This window comes from Caretta caretta, chromosome 6 (genome assembly GCF_965140235.1).
Source record: "Caretta caretta isolate rCarCar2 chromosome 6, rCarCar1.hap1, whole genome shotgun sequence".
In the NCBI taxonomy this organism is placed as follows: domain Eukaryota; kingdom Metazoa; phylum Chordata; order Testudines; family Cheloniidae; genus Caretta; species Caretta caretta.
Window position 1 is genome coordinate 36,982,553 of NC_134211.1, and position 20,935 is coordinate 37,003,487.

General features: G+C 42.4%; 1 protein-coding gene across 12 annotated transcripts in view; it reads right to left on the minus strand.

Annotated features, from left to right (window-relative positions):
- The window catches only part of PPFIBP2 (PPFIB scaffold protein 2), a 222,714-nt gene that overhangs the window by 86,664 nt on the left and 115,115 nt on the right, over positions 1-20,935 (minus strand). For 11 of the 12 annotated variants that reach the window (XM_075129436.1, XM_048852573.2, XM_075129435.1 and 8 more), the window contains 2 exons: positions 9,539-9,631; positions 3,660-3,773 (listed from right to left, as the gene is read on the minus strand). In XM_075129436.1, the coding sequence (XP_074985537.1) occupies positions 3,660-3,773; positions 9,539-9,631 (207 nt within the window). Of the gene's footprint in view, positions 1-3,659; positions 3,774-3,970; positions 4,176-9,538; positions 9,632-20,935 lie in introns of those variants that run through there. The other variant, XM_075129438.1, reaches the window with a different exon arrangement.

Consider the following 20,935-nt stretch of genomic DNA (forward strand, 5'->3'; position numbering starts at 1 on the left):
ACACTATTACCATAAACATGGAGAATGTCTATATAAATGAAGACAATGCAGTGATAATTTAAAGTAATGCATATTTTATATTATCTAAAACTAAGTGTATATAACACTTGGATAAGATCAAAACAAATAAGCTCACCAATAATTAATTTTTCCCTACAAATCTACAGCCTTGATTTTAAGATCTATTTAAATTCTCTACTCTTTTCCTAAATATCTATAATCTAAATTACCTGTAGACACTCAGCATTTCCAGTACCTCTTGTTGGTAGGCATGGAAAATTGCAGAGAGCAACTTCTTCAGAACCTTTGTCACTCTGAAACTGTCATTGCTATCTGAAATGCTTAACTATATGGTAAAAAGAAAAGGAGTACTTGTGGCACCTTAGAGACTAACCAATTTATTTGAGCATGAGCTTTCGTGAGCTACAGCTCACTTCATCAGATGTATACCGTGGAAACTGCAGCAGACTTTATATACACACAGAGAATATGAAACAATACCTCCTCCCACCCCACTGTCCTGCTGGTAATAGCTTATCTAAAGTGATCAACAGGTGGGCCATTTCCAGCACAAATCCAGGTTTTCTCACCCTCCACCCCCCCCCACAAATTCACTCTCCTGCTGGTGCTAGCCCATCCAAAGTGACAACTCTTTACATAATCAAGTCGGGCTATTTCCTGCATAGATCCAGGTTTTCTCACATCCCCCCCACCCCCATACACACACAAACTCACTCTCCTGCTGGTAATAGCTCATCTAAACTGACCACTCTCCAAGTTTAAATCCAAGTTAAACCAGAACATCTGGGGGAGGGGGGGTAGGAAAAAACAAGAGGAAACAGGCTACCTTGCATAATGACTTAGCCACTCCCAGTCTCTATTTAAGCCTAAATTAATAGTATCCAATTTGCAAATGAATTCCAATTCAGCAGTTTCTCGCTGGAGTCTGGATTTGAAGTTTTTTTGTTTTAAGATAGCGACCTTCATGTCTGTGATTGCGTGACCAGAGAGATTGAAGTGTTCTCCGACTGGTTTATGAATGTTATAATTCTTGACATCTGATTTGTGTCCATTTATTCTTTTACGTAGAGACTGTCCAGTTTGACCAATGTACATGGCAGAGGGGCATTGCTGGCACATGATGGCATATATCACATTGGTGGATGTGCAGGTGAACGAGCCTCTGATAGTGTGGCTGATGTTATTAGGCCCTGTGATGGTGTCCCCTGAATAGATATGTGGGCACAGTTGGCAACGGGCTTTGTTGCAAGGATAAGTTCCTGGGTTAGTGGTTCTGTTGTGTGGTATGCCAACATTTTTATGGCTGATTTAGAACAACGCTTCCTCAGCTCTCGTCCCCTAAAGCCCCTACTCTACTTGCGCTATATTGATGACATCTTCATCATCTGGACCCATGGAAAAGAAGCCCTTGAGGAATTCCACCATGATTTCAACAATTTCCATCCCACCACCAACCTCAGCCTGGTCCAGTCCACACAAGAGATCCACTTCCTGGACACTACAGTGCTAATAAACAATGGCCACATAAACACCACCCTATACCGGAAACCTACTGACCGCTATTCCTACCTGCATGCCTCCAGCTTTCACCCTGACCACACCACACGATCCATCGTCTACAGCCAAGCTCTGCGATACAACCGCATTTGCTCCAACCCCTCAGACAGAGACAAACACCTACAAGGTCTCTGTCAAGCTTTCTTACAACTACAATACCCACCTGCAGAAGTAAAGAAACAAATTGATAGAGCCAGAAGAGTTCCCAGAAGTTACCTACTACAGGACAGGCCTAACAAAGAAAATAACAGAACGCCACTAGCCGTCACCTTCAGCCCCCAACTAAAACCCCTCCAACGCATTATTAAGGATCTACAACCTATCCTAAAGGATGACCCAACACTCTCACAAGTCTTGGGAGACAAGCCAGTCCTTGCCTACAGACAGCCCCGCAACCTGAAGCAAATACTCACCAACAACCACATACCACACAACAGAACCACTAACCCAGGAACTTATCCTTGCAACAAAGCCCGTTGCCAATTGTGCCCACATATCTATTCAGGGGACACCATCACAGGGCCTAATAACATCAGCCACACTATCAGAGGCTCGTTCACCTGCACATCCACCAATGTGATATATGCCATCATGTGCCAGCAATGCCCCTCTGCCATGTACATTGGTCAAACTGGACAGTCTCTACGTAAAAGAATAAATGGACACAAATCAGATGTCAAGAATTATAACATTCATAAACCAGTCGGAGAACACTTCAATCTCTCTGGTCACGCAATCACAGACATGAAGGTCGCTATCTTAAAACAAAAAAACTTCAAATCCAGACTCCAGCGAGAAACTGCTGAATTGGAATTCATTTGCAAATTGGATACTATTAATTTAGGCTTAAATAGAGACTGGGAGTGGCTAAGTCATTATGCAAGGTAGCCTGTTTCCTCTTGTTTTTTCCTACCCCCCCTCCCCCAGATGTTCTCGTTTAACTTGGATTTAAACTTGGAGAGTGGTCAGTTTAGATGAGCTATTACCAGCAGGAGAGTGAGTTTGTGTGTGTATGGGGGTGGGGGGGATGTGAGAAAACCTGGATCTATGCAGGAAATAGCCCGACTTGATTATGTAAAGAGTTGTCACTTTGGATGGGCTAGCACCAGCAGGAGAGTGAATTTGTGGGGGGGGGGGTGGAGGGTGAGAAAACCTGGATTTGTGCTGGAAATGGCCCACCTGTTGATCACTTTAGATAAGCTATTACCAGCAGGACAGTGGGGTGGGAGGAGGTATTGTTTCATATTCTCTGTGTGTATATAAAGTCTGCTGCAGTTTCCACGGTATACATCTGATGAAGTGAGCTGTAGCTCACGAAAGCTCATGCTCAAATAAATTGGTTAGTCTCTAAGGTGCCACAAGTACTCCTTTTCTTTTTGCGAATACAGACTAACACGGCTGTTCCTCTGAAACCTAACTATATGGTGTATTCTACTCCCTCATCCCCTGCTGTGAAATGGCATGGATGGGTTAAGTTGAACAGCAAACTGAAAGTGAACTGTGGTTTTGTAAGCACATGGCTAGAAGTAAGGAAAAAACAGCTTTATATAGTAGCTCTTTCTTTGAGAAGAAAGAAGGAAAGAAAGAAAGAAAGAAAGCTTATAAAAATGAATGAAAAAAATGTTAGCCTCATTAATTTCAACCTCAAATGAGTTTCAAATTCAACTTCAACCCAAATCACATGAAAGCAGGAGACAGTTTAAAGCAATACTCATTATACAATTAACTCCAACAGAAACTGGTATTTTGTTATTATATTTAACCGGTCTAACAAGTTATTCAACCATCTCTCCAGCCCTCTTCTAGCTTAATTTGTTTGAGTATTCTGAGTAATATACAGTGGTTTCATTTTACAAGCCTACTGCTTACAGTGTTATACAACAGACGGGTAAAATCCATGTACACCAGGAAAGCAAACAAACATGTATTATGAAAATATCGTTCAAGGCAACAGACACAACAAAAGGAGACAAAATTGTTCTATGTCCATTTACTCAGGGCATTACAGATTAAGAAGCATGTATACATGTTCCTCCATCTTGAAAGAGATTGCATAAGAATCCTCCCATGATAGACTTTACCTGTTGAAGCATTTCTTCAGTAGCATTAAGTTTCAGCTGATGCCCCTCAAGACAGACTTCTAGGTCCCGGATTTTCTCTCCTTGGGCCTCCACCTGATCTGTGAGGACACTCACCTGTAATTTGAGAACAAGGCACGGAGAACACTTTTGAACTTACTGTAAATAAATGTCAGCTAACTTTATTAACCAAACAGTCCAGCACACAACGTATTTTTATATCCAGTCTGTCACTGAAAGTCCTTAAAAGTTTCACGGTCCTGAGTAATGTATCATCTTCCTCTGGCAAAACAAACAGGAATTTTGAATCTTACCTCAAAGCCTGACTCACAATATCTTTGCTTTGAAAACATCAGTCACCTTTCTTGTACTTGTTTTAAAATAAAAAACACTGAAGACACATCATCTCTGGAAGACTATGTATAAGCAGCCTGAGTAAATCATATACCAATGTGTACAGTAAACAGTCTCTTTTTAAAAAAATAACAGAATACTCTTAATATTTTAAGTGGTATCAGAAGATGCATTGTTATTTTAGCTTCTGTTAGCACTTCACTCCTTAAAGTGGATAAACAATAAAACTGTTCTTCAGGAAACTAACCAATTAAAGTACTTCTTACAAGAACCTGAGAACAATTTACCTATCAATAAAGCTTTCTGAAGCTATAAAAGAATGTAATACGTAAAAGGCATGTTTTAGCCTTGACAAAGCTCTACTCCACAAAAATTTCCAAGCTTCACAAGCCAAAACATGAATGCAAAAGAACTGAAATAAAAGGGGATGAATTGTTGTGAAGGAAACAATTCGTAATACTCTTAAGGAACTGTAAGAATGGTGGTACAAACTGGTTTACAAAAGAGTAAACTGTAATAAGAAAAGCCCAAAATATAGCTTAACTCAGACACTTATTAAAACTCAAAAAATTTATTCAGCATAACATTACAGAGATTTGAAAATCCACCCTGTAGGCCTAGGTCGGGGTCTCAAACTCAAATGGCCATGAGGGCCACATGAGGACTAGTACATTGGCCCGAGGGCCGCACCATTGACCCCACCCCCCGCTGCTGGGGCCCCGCCCGCACTTCATCCCTTCCGTGAGGCCCTGCCCCTGCCCCGCCTCTTCCCACCCCTTCCCTGCCCCCATTCCAACCCCTTCTCTGAACACTTGCCGCATGTTTGAGACTCCTGGCCTAGGTGATGCAGCCCATGCTGCATAATCTTATATATTTGTTCATTATTGTTATATTAGTATTTGGGTAGCCGTAAGAGACCCAGTCACGGACTGGGACCCCATTGTGCTAGGTGCTGTACAAACATAGAACAAAAATGACAGTCTTTAAAGAGCTCATAATTTATGCACAACAATCTGCAAAAACAAATAGCAAGGATTAAATTGCAGATTTAACTTCTGATTTCTTGGCAGTAATATAATTAAAATCAGACTGAAATTTGTGTGACGAGTTCATTTTTGTTTAAGTTTTCTCTCTCTTTCCAAAAGTGGCTATAAAGGAATAAATGAGATTCCACAGAATGAGGCATTGTGAAAGATGCACACTGCATCTTTGGAAGTTAAATTTCAGGCCTTCTCACATCCTTAACAATGCTGATATTTAAACACTTTAGAAGTGAAGTGCAGAGTGGCCAAGTTTTGTGCTGTTTGAAGCACGGTGTTTAAAACAAATAATTTAATAAGTAAATTTCCACATTTTCAATTAATTTGCATGTAACCACTTATGGTAAACAGACCCTGCCCCAAGCCACAGCAGGGATAGGACAGGGAGCTTCACAAAACTCAGTGTAGTTGGGGGCATGGAGGGGAGGGGGGGCAGTACTGGGCCCCCCCGATCTTCTCTCCCCACACTGCCACCACTGCCAGGTCTTCCTTTCCCATTCAGATCCAGCATGGGCAGAGGCGGCCCCTGGCAGACAAGAGGAGCATCTGCAGCCAAGCTTGCTGAATGACGTCTTTGCTGAATTGCGGGAATGTGTTGCAGAGCTAGCAAATGCTTGAGTGTCATGCCAGAAACACAGTTAAAATCTTCTGAAATAATTTTATGATAAAACATAGTCCCACATCAGGATTTCTGAATTTGTATCCCTAATTTCGTAGCCTCGCCTCATCTAGGGTGACCAGACAGCAAATGTGAAAAACTGGGACGGGGGTTGGGGGGGTAATAGGAGCCTATGTAAGAAAAAAACCCCAAAATCAGGACATCCGGTCACCTTAGCCTCACCATATAGAGTCAAGTGGTTCAATATGTATCAGCTACCATAAGCAAGAATTTGACTCTCTTTCCCTATCCTGGGCGAATAAATCTTTCAGCCCTGGATCTTTAGTTTGCTGCAAACACTTCATTCTTAGAATTTATTAAGCCCTGGTTATTACTTTAGACAGGATGTAACTTCAGGCTTCTAAACTCCTGTTAAACACAACCTTACCTTTGCTGTCATGCCCAGCTCCAGCATAACATCAATTAGATAAGCTGGTGTCCTTGAGGAGGATCTCCAAAACAGTCGAGCATGAACCCAGCAAGAGATATGGGTTCTATAGGGAAAGCTGCTGCTGCTTAAATACTTAATTAGGTTTCCATTTTTTCCATGAAATGAAGATGATAGGTAAAGGGACAGATGGGAAGGGAAGTGGTGAGTGGAGATAACGGGACAGGAAGAAAAATTGTCAATGTATAGAATCCTCCTTTTTAGTTTGCTCCCTGCAGCTGTCACTATAAGAGAGAATGCAAGTTCTATTTAAAGGATTACGGTGTAACTGGGTAAACACTGTAATCCCCAAGGAAAAGGTGACCTGCATAGGCATTTAATAAAATCCCAGCAGCTTTAGAAGCATGTGCTGAATGTTCCAATAGCTAAGCTAAGAGGCACATTAGAAGCTTAAAACGACATTGTTTCTCCTCTGTTAGGTCTCACATCTGCCAGCCCCGCTAGGAATCACTGGGTTGTACATAGAGCAATGTTCCCGCATACACTACACTCCTCAGTCATCAAAACCCACTAAAGCCTATAGAGTATAGAGAAAGTCCTTGTCTTTTAACTCACTTGCTTGGCTTTGCACATGTTTATTGTTTGAGATCCCAAAGGGTATAACTTTGAAAAACTAGGCAACACAGGAGAAAAGAAGCACTTGTATGAACTCCCATAAACTGTCTTGGGGGTACAACAAGACGTCAAGGCTGATGTGGCATCTCTAACCTATATTGCACATTTGGCAACACTGAGAAGTACTGGTCAGTGGTGAGGCTTGATGGGAGAGAATTTAACTCTGAAAGGTTTAACGCAGAGGTGTTTGGGGGTCAGCCCACTCACTATAGGGTAGAGGTAGGGAGCACTGCCTTTCCCACTGCTTCATCTCCAGCCGCTTTGTGTGGACTAGGAGTGCTCTAAGCAGCCTAGGCTGCTTAACCTTGTGCCAATGGACTACGGTCCCTAGGAGATCATACACCATCTAGGGATAGCAGGAGAGCAGTGTGCACCAGTCACTCCCTCATCTCACCTTGTCCTCTGCACCACGGAGGCTATAGGCGCCAACTTCGTGGGTGCTCTGGGGCTGGAGCACCCACAGGGAAAAAATGGTGGGTACTCAGCAGTCCTACTGATCAGCTCCTCCTCCCCCACCCAGTGCTTCCCACCCACTGGCAGCCCCACCGATCAGTACCTTCCCCTTACTCCCAGGGCCTCTCACCCATCCTGATCAGCTGTTCCAAGGTGTGCAGGAGGCACTGGGTGGGAGGGGGAGGAGCGAGGGCAGGGCACACTCAGGGGAGGGGGCGGAATGGGGCTGGAAGAGGCGGGGCAAGGGTGGAGTGGGGGTGGGCGCCTTTGTGGCTCAGGCTAAGAAGTTTGGACACCACTGATTTAGACTGAGCGTTTTAGGGCAGCAGTGGTCTTTTACAATGGGGCACTAGTCTTGGTTGGGTCCCTTGTGAGTGCTACTGTAACACAAACAGGTAATACTGTGAGGTAGGGTGGGAAAGTGAATGAGATTAATATGCTGAATAACCAACTTTGACCTGGCTTTCGGGAGCATTCAGAACAAATTTCTGAAGCAATTTCATTAAATTCCTTTGTAGACAGACCCAAGTAGCTGTCTCAGCCATGCTTAGAACTAAACATTTTTGGTTTTAAACAAAGTTTCTAACAGAAGTTTTACTGCTAAGGCTTTTGCCAATGGCAGTTCTAATTAGACAGGAATTAAAATTCAAACCAAGCCAAAAGAGTATGTCTCACGATAGGTTTACTGCTTATTTTATATTGGTAATGAGAACGTCACTCAGTTAATTAAAGCAAGTGTGAATAAGAAACACATGCAAAAGAAAACACGTTCACAGAAGCTAATTACTGAGATAACAGAGAATATAAACCCACATCTATTATGGATACATGGACTAGGAGTCACTTGCAGAGGGAAAAGGACAGATAAAGATTGCGTATCTAGAAAGACTTCTGCTTTGGGCTTTAAGAACAGCTACTGTGCAGCCTAGTAAAGGAAGGGAGGAAAATATTCAGAAAGACTCAAGGAGCTTGATTTTATCTTGTGCATAGTTTTATTTTCCCAAGAATAAAACTTATTCATGTGGGATAGAGGCCGGGCTTTTGAAAGAGGCTTGTAAACTGGGAAGCAGGAAACCTGAAAAAAACGGACCTTGTTTCAGACTTATTTTCTCCTGGATTCATTGTCAAATTCTCCCATCCCCTCAGATTTTTAATGAAGTAAAACACCTCAGATACAATCCAAAGGCAAGGAATGATCACAGAACCTACTGCTCTCTCTGCTTCTTGACAGAGAAACAAGATTTGGGAAAGCCAGATGTTAAAATATTTCTGAAGAGGGATTGGGCAATGGGAATACAGTGATATTGAGGTCTGGCTGTGCTTCGACTCATGGAGTAGAGAAGAATTTGACAGCTGTAGAGTCTCATGTCACCTGGAGCGTGGAAGGAGTGTGTGTGTTGAGAAACCATGCCACTACGGAGGGTGCCTCTTCCTGCCCTCTGGAACTTTCCCTTGATCCCAACTTTCCAGTTCCCTCATTTCTCCTGTTTCAAGTTCCCCACATTCTCCCTACAGCCACAGAACTACTGGATCTATCACCTCACCTTTGAATTCAGAGTATGCTGCTGAGCAACAGAACTATAGGACTTCTCAGATCACATTATATATTCTCATGCATGGAAGAACAACTATAATAGAAAAAGAGAGTGGGGCAACTGGATCCTCATACTCAGTCATAAATCCTGAGGGTCAGATGCTATATGTCAGAATAACTCCACTTACTTCCATGGATTTACACCAGCGGAGGGGTCTGGCACTGAAGAAGAGAGAAAGTGAGTGTTTGTGGCAGGTGGGATCACAACAGAGGAAGTGGAAGCCCAGGAAGACGGGAGAGAATTGGACACAAGAGCCAGACATCCAGTTCCCAGACAATTATGGAAACTGGCACAAAACCATGTTCTCCATAGAACCAACTGGGACAATCTCACAAACTCAGAGCAATCTCTTTGACCTGCCACATCTGGTCACACTACAGTGTCCGTTTTGTGGATTTTACATAATGCTGTGAATAAAGGCAACTGACTTGTCCACTATTTATGATTTGATTTTTCTTCTTGCTTAGTCATTCTCGTCTCTCCTATCTTTGTGTTACATACAAATATCAATCCAGCTGGTGGCCAGCCTGGCTAGCTGTAAGCCTTCCTCACATCCAATGGCAATTTTATATTCAATGGCCAGTAAATGTTTCTTACACTGAACATATTCTTATTGATCTAACAGAACCAAGGTGTTTGGCTTCTTGTCTCTTTTGGGACTCCCTTTAACTTTTATCCATTGAATAGCAAATATGTTGATAGCACGCTACTATACATACCTGCAATATGAGGGACTCTTTATCACCCTCTAATCGTGCCAGTCGTTCTTGATAGGTTTCATTGTTAGCAGAAGAATGATGATTCACCTGAGACTGAAGATAATGATATACTAAGAATTTAAACAAATAACTGAAATGAAAATGTCAAGCAACAGCAAACATAATGAAAAGTAATACAGAACCAGGGGAGTTGCAATAATGCAAAATAAATACACATATTATACTGAATATGATCCTGCAAAGAGCAACCTGGTATGCCATAAGCAGTTTGGAGACTCCTTTTATGTGCAGCTGAATTTTAGATAACTTCTTATTTCTAGGGATCAATACTTCTGCATACCCAAAGATCAAGAATGACATCCAGTAGAACTTCATGTCACTCCTGGCCTTTGCGCATACTAACACTTTTCCAAATTCAGTGGAATACCGATTGTGGCCTGAACTGGAATCAGTATACCATCCACCATTGGAAAGCCTGTAAGGTATTACATGGCAGGCATTTCTTTCTGCTGTCCATTTGTTTTCATTTGTCATGCAAACTTTCACTGAAAGTATCACAAATAGGTTGGAAATTCATAAATGCAAATATCTGTGCTGACATGCAAATTTTGACAGAACATCCTGGTAGCGCAACCCCTGAAAATAAATGTTTATTATTAGACCAAAAATATGAAAGAATCCAGCCTCCACAGTAATCAGCAGCAACTTTCTGAAGAAAAGCAGCAAATCCTATAGAAAATGAACAGAGGTGAGCCTAACTGAACATCTGGCTTTGGACACCTGCAAACTTTGGAATGTTAAAAATTCACTTCAAGAACCAGTCTTTGTATCTTGGACCCAACAGTGGAAATGATACAAACTAAGAGCCATGAAGACTATGCACAGAAGCATTCTGAATTGTGGTACTTTGACATCCTTAGTCAATAAGACTTTGTATTAATTATAGATCATGCAGGAAAGCCATTTAAGGATCCACTTTACATTTTTAAAGTAATTCCAGGGTATAGCTTATTTTGCAATTAAGTCCCTATGAAAAGGCTACAGGAAAATATGACATTTTCTCTATTATTATTATGAATTTATTAAAAATATATCTTATAATGCTTATAATAGAGAAAATGAAAGTTTAACAATATACAATATAAGTTCAGGCTTTAAAAACCCTGCCTAGAAATAAATCTTTACATAACATTCTTCCAACATGTAAGACTCTACAGAATCTACTTCAAGTCCTTTGCTTTGTTTTTTCTGTCGAAGTAGACCACAAAAAGCTACCTTGTATTTTATAGGCTACAGCTCAGAGGATGCATTTTTAAGCAACATAATTACGATAAAACCAATGCAAAGAGAAAAATGAATTCCTTGTTAATGGGTTACTACCACCTTGTTCAGCGAGCAACTTATCAGGAACTACTGCAGCTGTTTAATTAGATTTCTAAAGTAAATTCACTGTGCAGAGGCGATAGGAAAAAAGCAAATGTCACATTAGAAAAGTATTAAATGTCATTGTCAGTGACCATACAATTATGGGCCTTAATAACAATCAATAGTGCAACAGTGTCTGCAGTGGTACTGAAAGCAAGACAGTGAAAAGCTGTGAAATTTATGCAAATGAACAATCTGTATACAACAGCACAATCTACTGAAATACTGCCTGATTCTGCTTCCACTGAAAGTCAACTGCAAAACTCCCTTTGCCTTCAATGGTGCAGGAGCAACTCCACAAATTACTAATTTTTGAAGAATGTATGGCAAATTGCTATGATAGCAGATACCGCACTATGCAACAGCAGGAAAAGACAGTCCCATGGACAAGTCACTAGGGCCAGATCTTCAGTGTGTGTAAATAAGTGTAGCCCCATTGATTTCAACATAGCTCTGCCAATTTGCACAGTCAGAAGATCCGTCCCTTCTGCCGCCCCTCCGATATGTAAAATAGAGATTATATTTCCTGTCTTCGACCCTTTCGTTTTTTGATTTCAGTTGTATGCTCTTGTGGGCCTCTTACTATGATTTGGTAAAAGGGGTAAACAGTGAGGTGGCAAAATTTGCAAACGATACAAAACTACTCAAGATAGTTAAGTCCAAAGCAGACTGCGAAGAGTTACAAAAGGGATCTCACAAAACCGGGTGACTGGGCAACAAAATGGCAGATGAAATTCAATGTTGATAATGCAAAGTAATGCACATTGGAAAACATAATCCCAACGGTACATTAAAATATAAATCTGATGGGATCTAAATTAGCTCTTACCACTCAAGAAAGTGATCTTGGAGTCACTGTGGATAGTTCTCTGAAACATCCACTCAATGTGCAGCAGCAGTCAAAATAGCTAACAATGTTGGGAACCATTAGGAGAGGGATAGATAATAAGACAGAATATATCATATTGCGTCTATATAAATCTGTTGCATGCCTACATCTTGAATACTGCATGCCTCTCTGGTCGCCCTATCTCAAAAAAGATATATTGGAATTGGAAAAGATACAGAAAAGGGCAACAAAAATTATTAAGGTATGGAACAGCTTCCATATGAGGAGATTAATAAGACTGGGACATTTCAGCTTGGAAAAGAGATGATGAAGGGGGGATATGATAGAGGTCCATAATGACCATCATGATTGGTGTGGAGAAAGTAAATAAGGAAGTATTATTTATTTTTTAGCATAATGCAAGAACTAGGGGTCACTTCACACAGCAGGTTTAAAAGAAACAAAAGGAAGTATTTCTTCACACAATGCACAGACAACCTGTGGAACTCTTTGCCAGAGGATGCTGAGAAGGCCAAGACTATAACAGGGTTCAAAAAAGAACTAGATAAGTTCATGGAGGATAGCTCTGTCAATGGCTATTAGTCAGGATGGGCAGGGATACAAAACCATGCTCTGAAGTGTCCCTAGCCTCTGTTTGCGAGAAGTTGGGAATGGCGACAGGGGATGGATCACTTGATGATTACCTGTTCTGTTCATTCCCTCTGAAGCACCTGGCATTGGCCACTGTTGGGACAGGATACTGGGCAGGGGCTAGATGGATAATTGGTCTGACCCAGTATGGCCACTCTTATGTTTTTATATGTATGTATGGCCCCTTGTTCAATAAGGCCCTGATCTCAGTTGGGATCTCTAGGCAGTACTGTACTACAGATAATGTAGGTAAACCTGGCAGTGATTATTGTGATGGGTTGGATCACAGTTACCCCCTTCGGACTGCCAACTGATGTGCTGAGACTATTTCTGCCCCTGCTTTCTTGCCCTGGCAGCTTGGGACTTCAGTGCCCTGCCTGGTTTGATCTAGACCTGCTAGCCTGTTGAAAACCCAGACCCAGGTCTGAACCACTTCCCCTAACAGCTGCAGGCTTAATTGAAAGCTTATTAAGAAAGTGTTCCTGTCTTTAACACTCAGATGCTCAACTCCCAATGGGGTCCAAATCCCAAATAAATCCAAAACTCAAATTGTTCGCCCTCTATAACACTGATAGAGAAATATGCACAGCTGTTTGCGCCCCCAGGTATTAATACATACTCTGGGTTAATAAGTAAAAAGTGATTTTATTAAATACAGAAAGTATGATTTAAGTGGTTCCAAGTAGTAACAGACAGAACAAAGTGAATTACCAAGAAAAATAAAAAAAACACACACGCAAGTCTATGCCTAATACAGTAAGAAAACTGAATACAGATAAAACACCCTCAGAGGTGTTCCAGTAAGCTTCCTTTTACAGACTAGTCTCCTTCTAGTCTGGGTCCGGCAATCACTCATATCCCCCGTGGTTACTGTCCTTTGTTCCAGTTTCTTTCAGGTATCCTTTGGGGGTGGTGAGGCTATCTCTTGAGCCAACTGAAGACAAATTGGAGGGGTCTCCCAGGGGTTTAAATAGACTCTCTCTTGTGGGCGAATACCCCTCCCTCCCCCTGTGTAGAATTCCAGCTACAAGATGGAGTTTTGGAGTCACATGGGCAAGTCACATGTCCATGCATGACTCAGAACTTACAGGTAGCACCCATGGTTCAAATGCTACCTTGAACATCCTCATGTAGACTTTTTATGTGGATCAGAGCCTTCCAAGATCCATTGTCCATTAAGAGCTTCTTGATTGGGCACTTAACTTGCAAATTCCTTTCTAAAGAAGCTGACCAAATGCCTTACTAAGGCTATTTAAAATCAAACAAGTATACAGCCAATATTCATAACTTTGAATACAACAACACATGCATACAAATAGGATGAATATACTCAGTAGATCATAACCTTCACATAGATATGTTAGATGGCATATGGAGCATAAAATATATTCCAGTTATGTCATATATACATTCATAAGCATATTTCCATAAAGTCTTATGGGGTGCAACGTCACAATTATCTTAACTAGATCCAAGTCATAGTGCGCTACATTTTCAAACATGGCTACTTAAGGGCAGAGCTGCATGGTGCTGTGCATCCTTGACTTCCATGGTTTCAAAGGGAACTGAGGGTGCTCCAGATCTCACAGAACTGTTGATGTATAAGGTTTTCTAGAGTGTCTCAGGGGGAAGGGGCTTTAACATCTGCTCCTTCCTTTTCTTATTTTTTCAACTTACCTTTGAAAACATCTCTGTGAACATCACCTTCCCTGCACATCCCCATCAATGGTCTTTTTCAGGGGTCAGCAACCTTTCAGCGGTGGTGTGCCGAGTCTTCATTTAGTCACTCTAATTTAAGGTTTCGCGTGCCAGTAATACATTTTAACGTTTTTAGAAGGTCTCTTTCAATAAATCTATAATATATAACTAAACTATTGTTGTATGTAAAGTAAATAAGGTTTTTAAAATGTTTAAGAAGCTTCATTTAAAATTAAATTAAAATGCAGAGCCCCCCCGACTGGCGGCCAGGACCCGGGCAGTGTGAGTGCCACTGAAAATCAGCTCACGTGCCGCCTTTGGCACATGTGCCATAGGTTGCCTACCCCAGTCTATTTTCAACCTTTCTTTAAAAACAAAAAAAAAACCCCAAAACCCCAGAACAGTTGTCAAAAGTGTACAGGTCCAGGTTAAATTAATCCTTTTGATGAGGTTCATGGATCTGTCCAGGTGTTTGTAAGAGAAAATATTTTATTTATGATTTTTTACAGAGCTATAATGGAAATAAAGAATTCCAATAAGTACCCAAGAGATGTCCTTGTATGTCCAGCAGAGAGATCCCCTTGGCCAGTGAGCTTGCAGGACTTCAGACATACTGCTAGCTACTCTGCTTTTGATATTACAGAATCACTTAGAACCTGGGACCTTTGACCTAACTTCCCCTAACATTAGAAATACTTCCTTCTCCCCAACATTATGGGATATAGGGTTCTGATGGACAACCTTCCCCAACAAGTCTCCATGACCCATATCAACATGATGGGGGAAACCCCCTGCTATCAGTGTACAGCACATGCAGTACCCTGGGAGCATCACCACAGGCCCTCTGCTCTTCATGGAGCCGGATAAGCCACAGCCAGTGAGGAGGGAAGGAGGAGGAACTTAGCATTCTTCCAGCTTATTGTACATACTGTACAGTTCATATCCTGAAACAATTCATTTTTTGTTCAGGTCCAACTGACTCAATCAGTTAACACTTAATTTTTATAAATTCATTGTGTGTTCAATATGTGCCTCATTCCAAGCCTGACATTGTAATCCTCACTGCAAATTCACTTTGGGCCACAGGGAGCCAACACAAGGCATATACACCACTAGTCCTCCCTAAACCCTGTTGTGCAGGGCCAAAAGCATTGCACGGTCTTTTTGCTGGCCACTTCTGCATGGGGGTGAATTTCTCCCTTGGAATTCACAGTTTAATTTTAGATTAGCTTTTAGAGTGGTGAATAATATCCGTTTAGTTTTCAGAAGATTTGACATTTGATCATGCTGTGCATTTTTGCTAGAAGTACTGTGGCTCACTCAGCTTCCTTGAATACATAATTCCTCTCTAGAATGTCTGATTCTTAGTTTTGCAAGAAGACGAGCCACATCAATGCTTTCAATATTACAAGCATCCTCTGGAACTAATCTTCTTTGACTGTGTAGTTGGGCTCAAGTCTGGAAAATAAAATATGATGCAATTTTGTTGTTGTTAGAAAATGTTCTTAGCTTGCTTAGTTGCTGATAACGTTCTGTCTTTGACCATCAGCTCTGTGATGATAAAGATAATGGTTCTTTCAAGAGTTTGTACAGGAATCTTGAGAAGTAGGTAGGTTCTCTTGCAATTTTTCAAATCTCCATTTAGCTTAACCTCATCAGGACAGGCAAGATTTAAGGGAGAAAGGAGGGCTACTGAGGGAGAGAGAAACAGAAAGGTGGTTCTAGATTTCAAGACCTGTGCAGGAGAAGCTTCTACCAAAAAAAGTGAGATTGTGTTTGTGATGAAAAAGAACATGAATTTTGTATGATACACTCTTTTTACTGCTGGCTTTCCCCTTTTGCTACTTGTTTTTAGGAAACAGGACTGTGGCCTCTTATGTTTAGGGGAAAGATTTTACAGACATTTTTTGCCATAACTAACTTCTCATGAAACATAAACAGGGTTCAAAGTTGCAACAGAAGAGTCAGCTGTCCAAAAGAATTAGATTAGCATCAAATCACAGACATCTGTGGTACTTTGCTGCGCCCACGTTTATCAAAGATACAGATGCCCAATGTTGTCTGCCTTGTTGTATGCTTGTGAAACATCCCCAATTGCAAGTGCATTATTCAATATCCATATAAAAGCTAGTGAATCATTCTCATGTGAGCAGGAAAATATCAGCTTTGCTAACAGGTCAGCTAGCGAGTCAGCTATTATCTGTACTTGTCATATAAGCTCAGACAAGATGACCTGTTAAATAAAAGTAGTAGACTGATGTTGCAGTTGTTTAAGACTTGGGCAACATTTGTGGTGAACAAAGACAAGATAAAACAATGTAATATAACCCAAGGCCATCTGTGGATGGTTGGAGTACTTTCTGCAGCTATAAAAGTAGAGTACTTAGTTTCCTCTAAGGCAATGCAGACAGACACCAGCAGGGACTGAATGTGGGACCTTTGACACTAAAATCACAAGACTTTAAAATACCTGATTAAAAGACATAGCTCCATTAGCGATCAGTAGCTCTTATAATTACATGCTTAACAGCCAGGACCAACAAGACTTATTACAGAGACAACAAAAATATTAAGTCTGAGGACCAAGCCTGAAAGACCAAAAATAAGCGTGTGTAATGAGTAAATCTTTGATAAATTAAGTTTGCAGTTTATAAACTAAACATGTTAATTATAGAGCTGGTCAGGAATTTTCCATAAAAATTATCTTCTGATGGTAAATGCCTTTTCCGCAAAATCAAAATTTTCTTTGGGAAAATTTCAATTTTCCACTGTGAAAATAGAAATGATGCCTTTCCTGCTGCCTTCTCCCTGCCAGAGCCTTTCCCTGCTGCTGGTGCCTTTCCCTGTGGTAGGGACAAGCTCCAGCAGTTCCTTGTGGTGAGGAAAGTCTACAAAAACGGGGAGAGGATCTTTCCCCGCTGCCTCCCCCATCAGAGTCTTTTCTTCTGGGAACTGCTACAACCTCTCTCTGGTGTCTCCCTGCTGCCACAGTCCATCCCTGAGGCGGGAAAGGCTCTGGCACCGGGTCACTACACTGTTAAAAAAAGCAATATAGACAGAGAAGGCACTGCTTAGGTGTGTAAAGACCTAAGCAGTGCCTCACCATCTATACTGCTGTTTATGCCGGTGCTAGGGGGTTGCATAGCACATGTACTCTACACACAGCTGTAAGGGTAGACATAGTGTGAAACCAATTTTCAGAATTGTGGCAGCACTTCAGGGCCTGTCTGTTTTAGGAACGCATTATTTATAAATGTAAACATTTCCCTTAACCCAGCATGCTCTGTGGGATATCTACAATTGTTTTCCCAGTTAAAGTAAAAGTTTTCACATAGAGGTTTATCCTAGCATCTGCTTCAATGTCTTAAAAATCTTCAGTGTCTTAGATTCTCTCTGTCATATTATGCTCTCTTCTAACTTGGATAAAATGCTGTTCTGTATTAGAAGCACTTGCTGTGTCTCTCAGTATCATTTATGTAATCTAGTCATTAGCCATTCCTCTTTCAAGAAGCTTAAGTGTCACACCAGAATATATAGCAAGAGGGTCACAAAAATTTCAGGACATGCTCTAGAAGTATTTATTTTATAAGAATATCAGAATTAATCACTACGCCCTGGTCTACACTACGGGGTTAGGTCGAATTTAGCCGCGTTAGCTCTATTTTAAAATGAACGCGTCCACACAACGAACTCCGTTCCGTCGACTTAAAGGGCTCTTAAAATTGACTTCTGTACTTCTCCCCGGCGAGGGGAGTAGTGCTAAAATCGACCTTCCTGGGTTGAATTTGGGGTAGTGCAGATGCAAATTGATGGTATTGCCTCTGGGAGCTATCCCAGAGTGCTTCATTGTGACTGCTCAGGACCGCACTTTGAACTCGGATGCACTAGCCAGGTACACAGGAAAAGCCCTGGGAACTTCTGAATTTCATTGCCTGTTTGGTCAGTGTGGCAAGCTCAGCAGCATAGGTGACCATGCAGTCCCCCCAGAATCGCAAACGAGCTCCAGCATGGACCGAAAGGGAGACACTGGATCTGATTGCTGTATGGGGAGAAGCATCTGTGTAGGCAGAACTCCGATAAAAAAGAAAGAAATGCAAATATATTTGCCAAAAATCTCACAGGACATGTTGGAGAGAGGCTACAACAGGGACACACAGCAGTACCGCGTGAAAGTTAAGGAGCTGAGGCAAGCCTACCAAAAGACAAAGAAGGCAAACGGTCGCTCTGGGTCAGAGCCCCATACATGCCGCTTCTATGATCAGCTGCAAGCCATTCTAGGAGGGGACCCTACCAATACCCCACCACTGTCCATAAACACCTGCAAGGGGGAGGATTTTGTGGAGGAGGAGGAGGAGGAGAATGCACAGCAGGCAAGAAGTGAATCCGTTCTCCCCAGCAGCCAGGACCTTTTCATCACCCTGGAGCCAATACCCTCCGAAGGCAGAACCCCCGACCCTGAAGCTGGAGAAGGCACCTCTGGTGAGTGCACATTTCTAACTACACTACAGGGTTTAAAAGCAATAGTGTTTAATTTGCCCTGAAGAATTGGGATACATTCACGGCCAGTACAGCTACTGGAAAAGTCTGTTCACATGTCTGGGGATGGAGCGGGAATCCTCCAGGGACATCTCCATGAAGCTCTCCTGGAGGTACTCAAAGTGTTCTGGAATCATTGCAGCACAAAGCATCGCAGCAAATGGTCCTGGATTTTGGTTGCATTCAAGCAACATTCGGTCTATATCTTTCTGTGATAGCCTCGGTAGAGTGATATCATTCATGGTCACCTGGTTGAAATAGGGGAATTTTTGTAAGGGAACAGTAAAAGGACCCCATTCATGCTGGGCTGTTTGCGCTTGGCTAAAAGGGATCATCGTGCAAAATAGCCACGTGGTAGGGTGGTGTGTGCTACACATCCACCCGAAAACTGCAGCTCCTCCTTTTAAATGTGAAACCCAATCCATTGCTTGCTATGGGGAAGGATGGCGCTGCAGTTTGAAACTATTCCCACATGTTATGTGTAAGAAGTCAACTCCACGTACCCTTTGCCTTACCATGGCTGCATGGAAACCGAATTCTGTTGCCCAGCCGTGTGTGATGTGTCCCCATACCGGCAGGCGCTAAATATAAAAGGCAAAATGTGACTCTGTACCTAAAGCACATGTGCTTTCTGCTGTGAATTTCTTGATGCACTGTGAAAGAGTCTCCCTTTTGTTCTCAGAAATGTATCATCTTAAATTTTACTCTCCCTTTTTATTTCCCCCCAGGTGCAAATGTTTCTATGCTCCTCCTATCATCTCCGTCAGTGAGGTTATCACAGATTAGAAGGCGAAAAAACCACACTCGCGATGACATGTATTCTGAACTCATGCAGTCCTCCCGCACTGACAGGGTACAGCTGAATGCATGGAGGCACTCAGTAACAGAGGCCAGGTAAGCATTAAGTGAGTGCAAAGAGCAGAGGCAGGAGGCGATGCTAAGGCTACCCCGGGAGCAAACAGACATGATGAAGCATCTGGTACAGCTGCAGGAAAGCCAACAAGAACACAGACCCCCCGCTGCATCCATCCATTGCACAACCGCCTGACCTCCTCCCCAAGTTCCATATCCTCCTCACCCAGATGCCCAAGAACGTGGTGGGGGGAGGGGGAAGGAGGGGAAGGCTCCGGGCACCCAGCCACTCCACTCCAGAGGATGGCCCAAGCAACAGAAGGCTGTCATTCAAAACAGTTTGATTTGTAGTGTGGCTACAATAAGCAATGTGGCCTTATCCTTCCCTTCGACCCCACCCCACCCAGGCTACCTTGTCAGTTATCTCCCTTTTTTTTTTTAATTAATAAAGAAAGAATGCATGGTTTCAAAATAATAGTGACTTTATTTCGAAGGGGGGAGGGTGGTTGGCTTACAGGGAATTAAAATCAACAAAAGGAGCGGGGTTGCATCAAGGAGAAATACACACAACTGTCACACGAAAGCCTGGCCAGACATGAAACTGGTTTTCAAAGGCTCTCTGATGCGCAGCACGCCTTGCTGTGCTCTTCTAATCGCTCTGGTGTCTGGCTGCTCAAAATCGGCTGCCAGGCAATTTGCCTCAACCTCCCACCCCACCATAAACGTCTTCCCCTTACTCTCACAGATATTATGGAGCACACAGCAAGCAGCAATAACAATGGGAAAGCTGGTTGCGCTGCGATCTGACCTAGTCAGCAAACAGTGCCAGCGAGCTTTTAAATGTCCAAAGGCACATTCTACCACCATTCTGCACTTGCTCAGCCTATAGTTGAACTGCTCCTTTCTACTGTCCAGGCTGCCTGTGTATGGCTTTATGAGCCATGGAAGCAAGGGGTAGGCTGGGTCCCCAAGGATAACCATTGGCATTTCAACATTCCCAATGGTAATTTTCTGGTCTGGGAAGTAAGTCCCCTCTTGCAGCTGCTTGAACAGCCCGGATTTCCTAAAGATGCGAGTGTCACGCACCTTTCCCGGCCATCCCACATTGATGTCGGTGAAACGTCCCTTGTGATCCACCAGTGCTTGCAGCACCATTGAGAAGTACCCCTTGCGGTTTACGTACTGGTTGGCAAGGTGGTCCGGTGCCAAGATAGGGATATGCGTTCCGTCTATCACCCCACCACAGTTAAGGAACCCTATTGCAGCAAAGCCATCCACTATGACCTGCACATTTGCCAGAGTCACTACCCTTGATAATAGAACATGAATGATTGCATTGGCTAATTGGATCACAGCAGCCCCCACAGTAGATTTGCCCACTCCAAATTGATTCCTGACTGATCGGT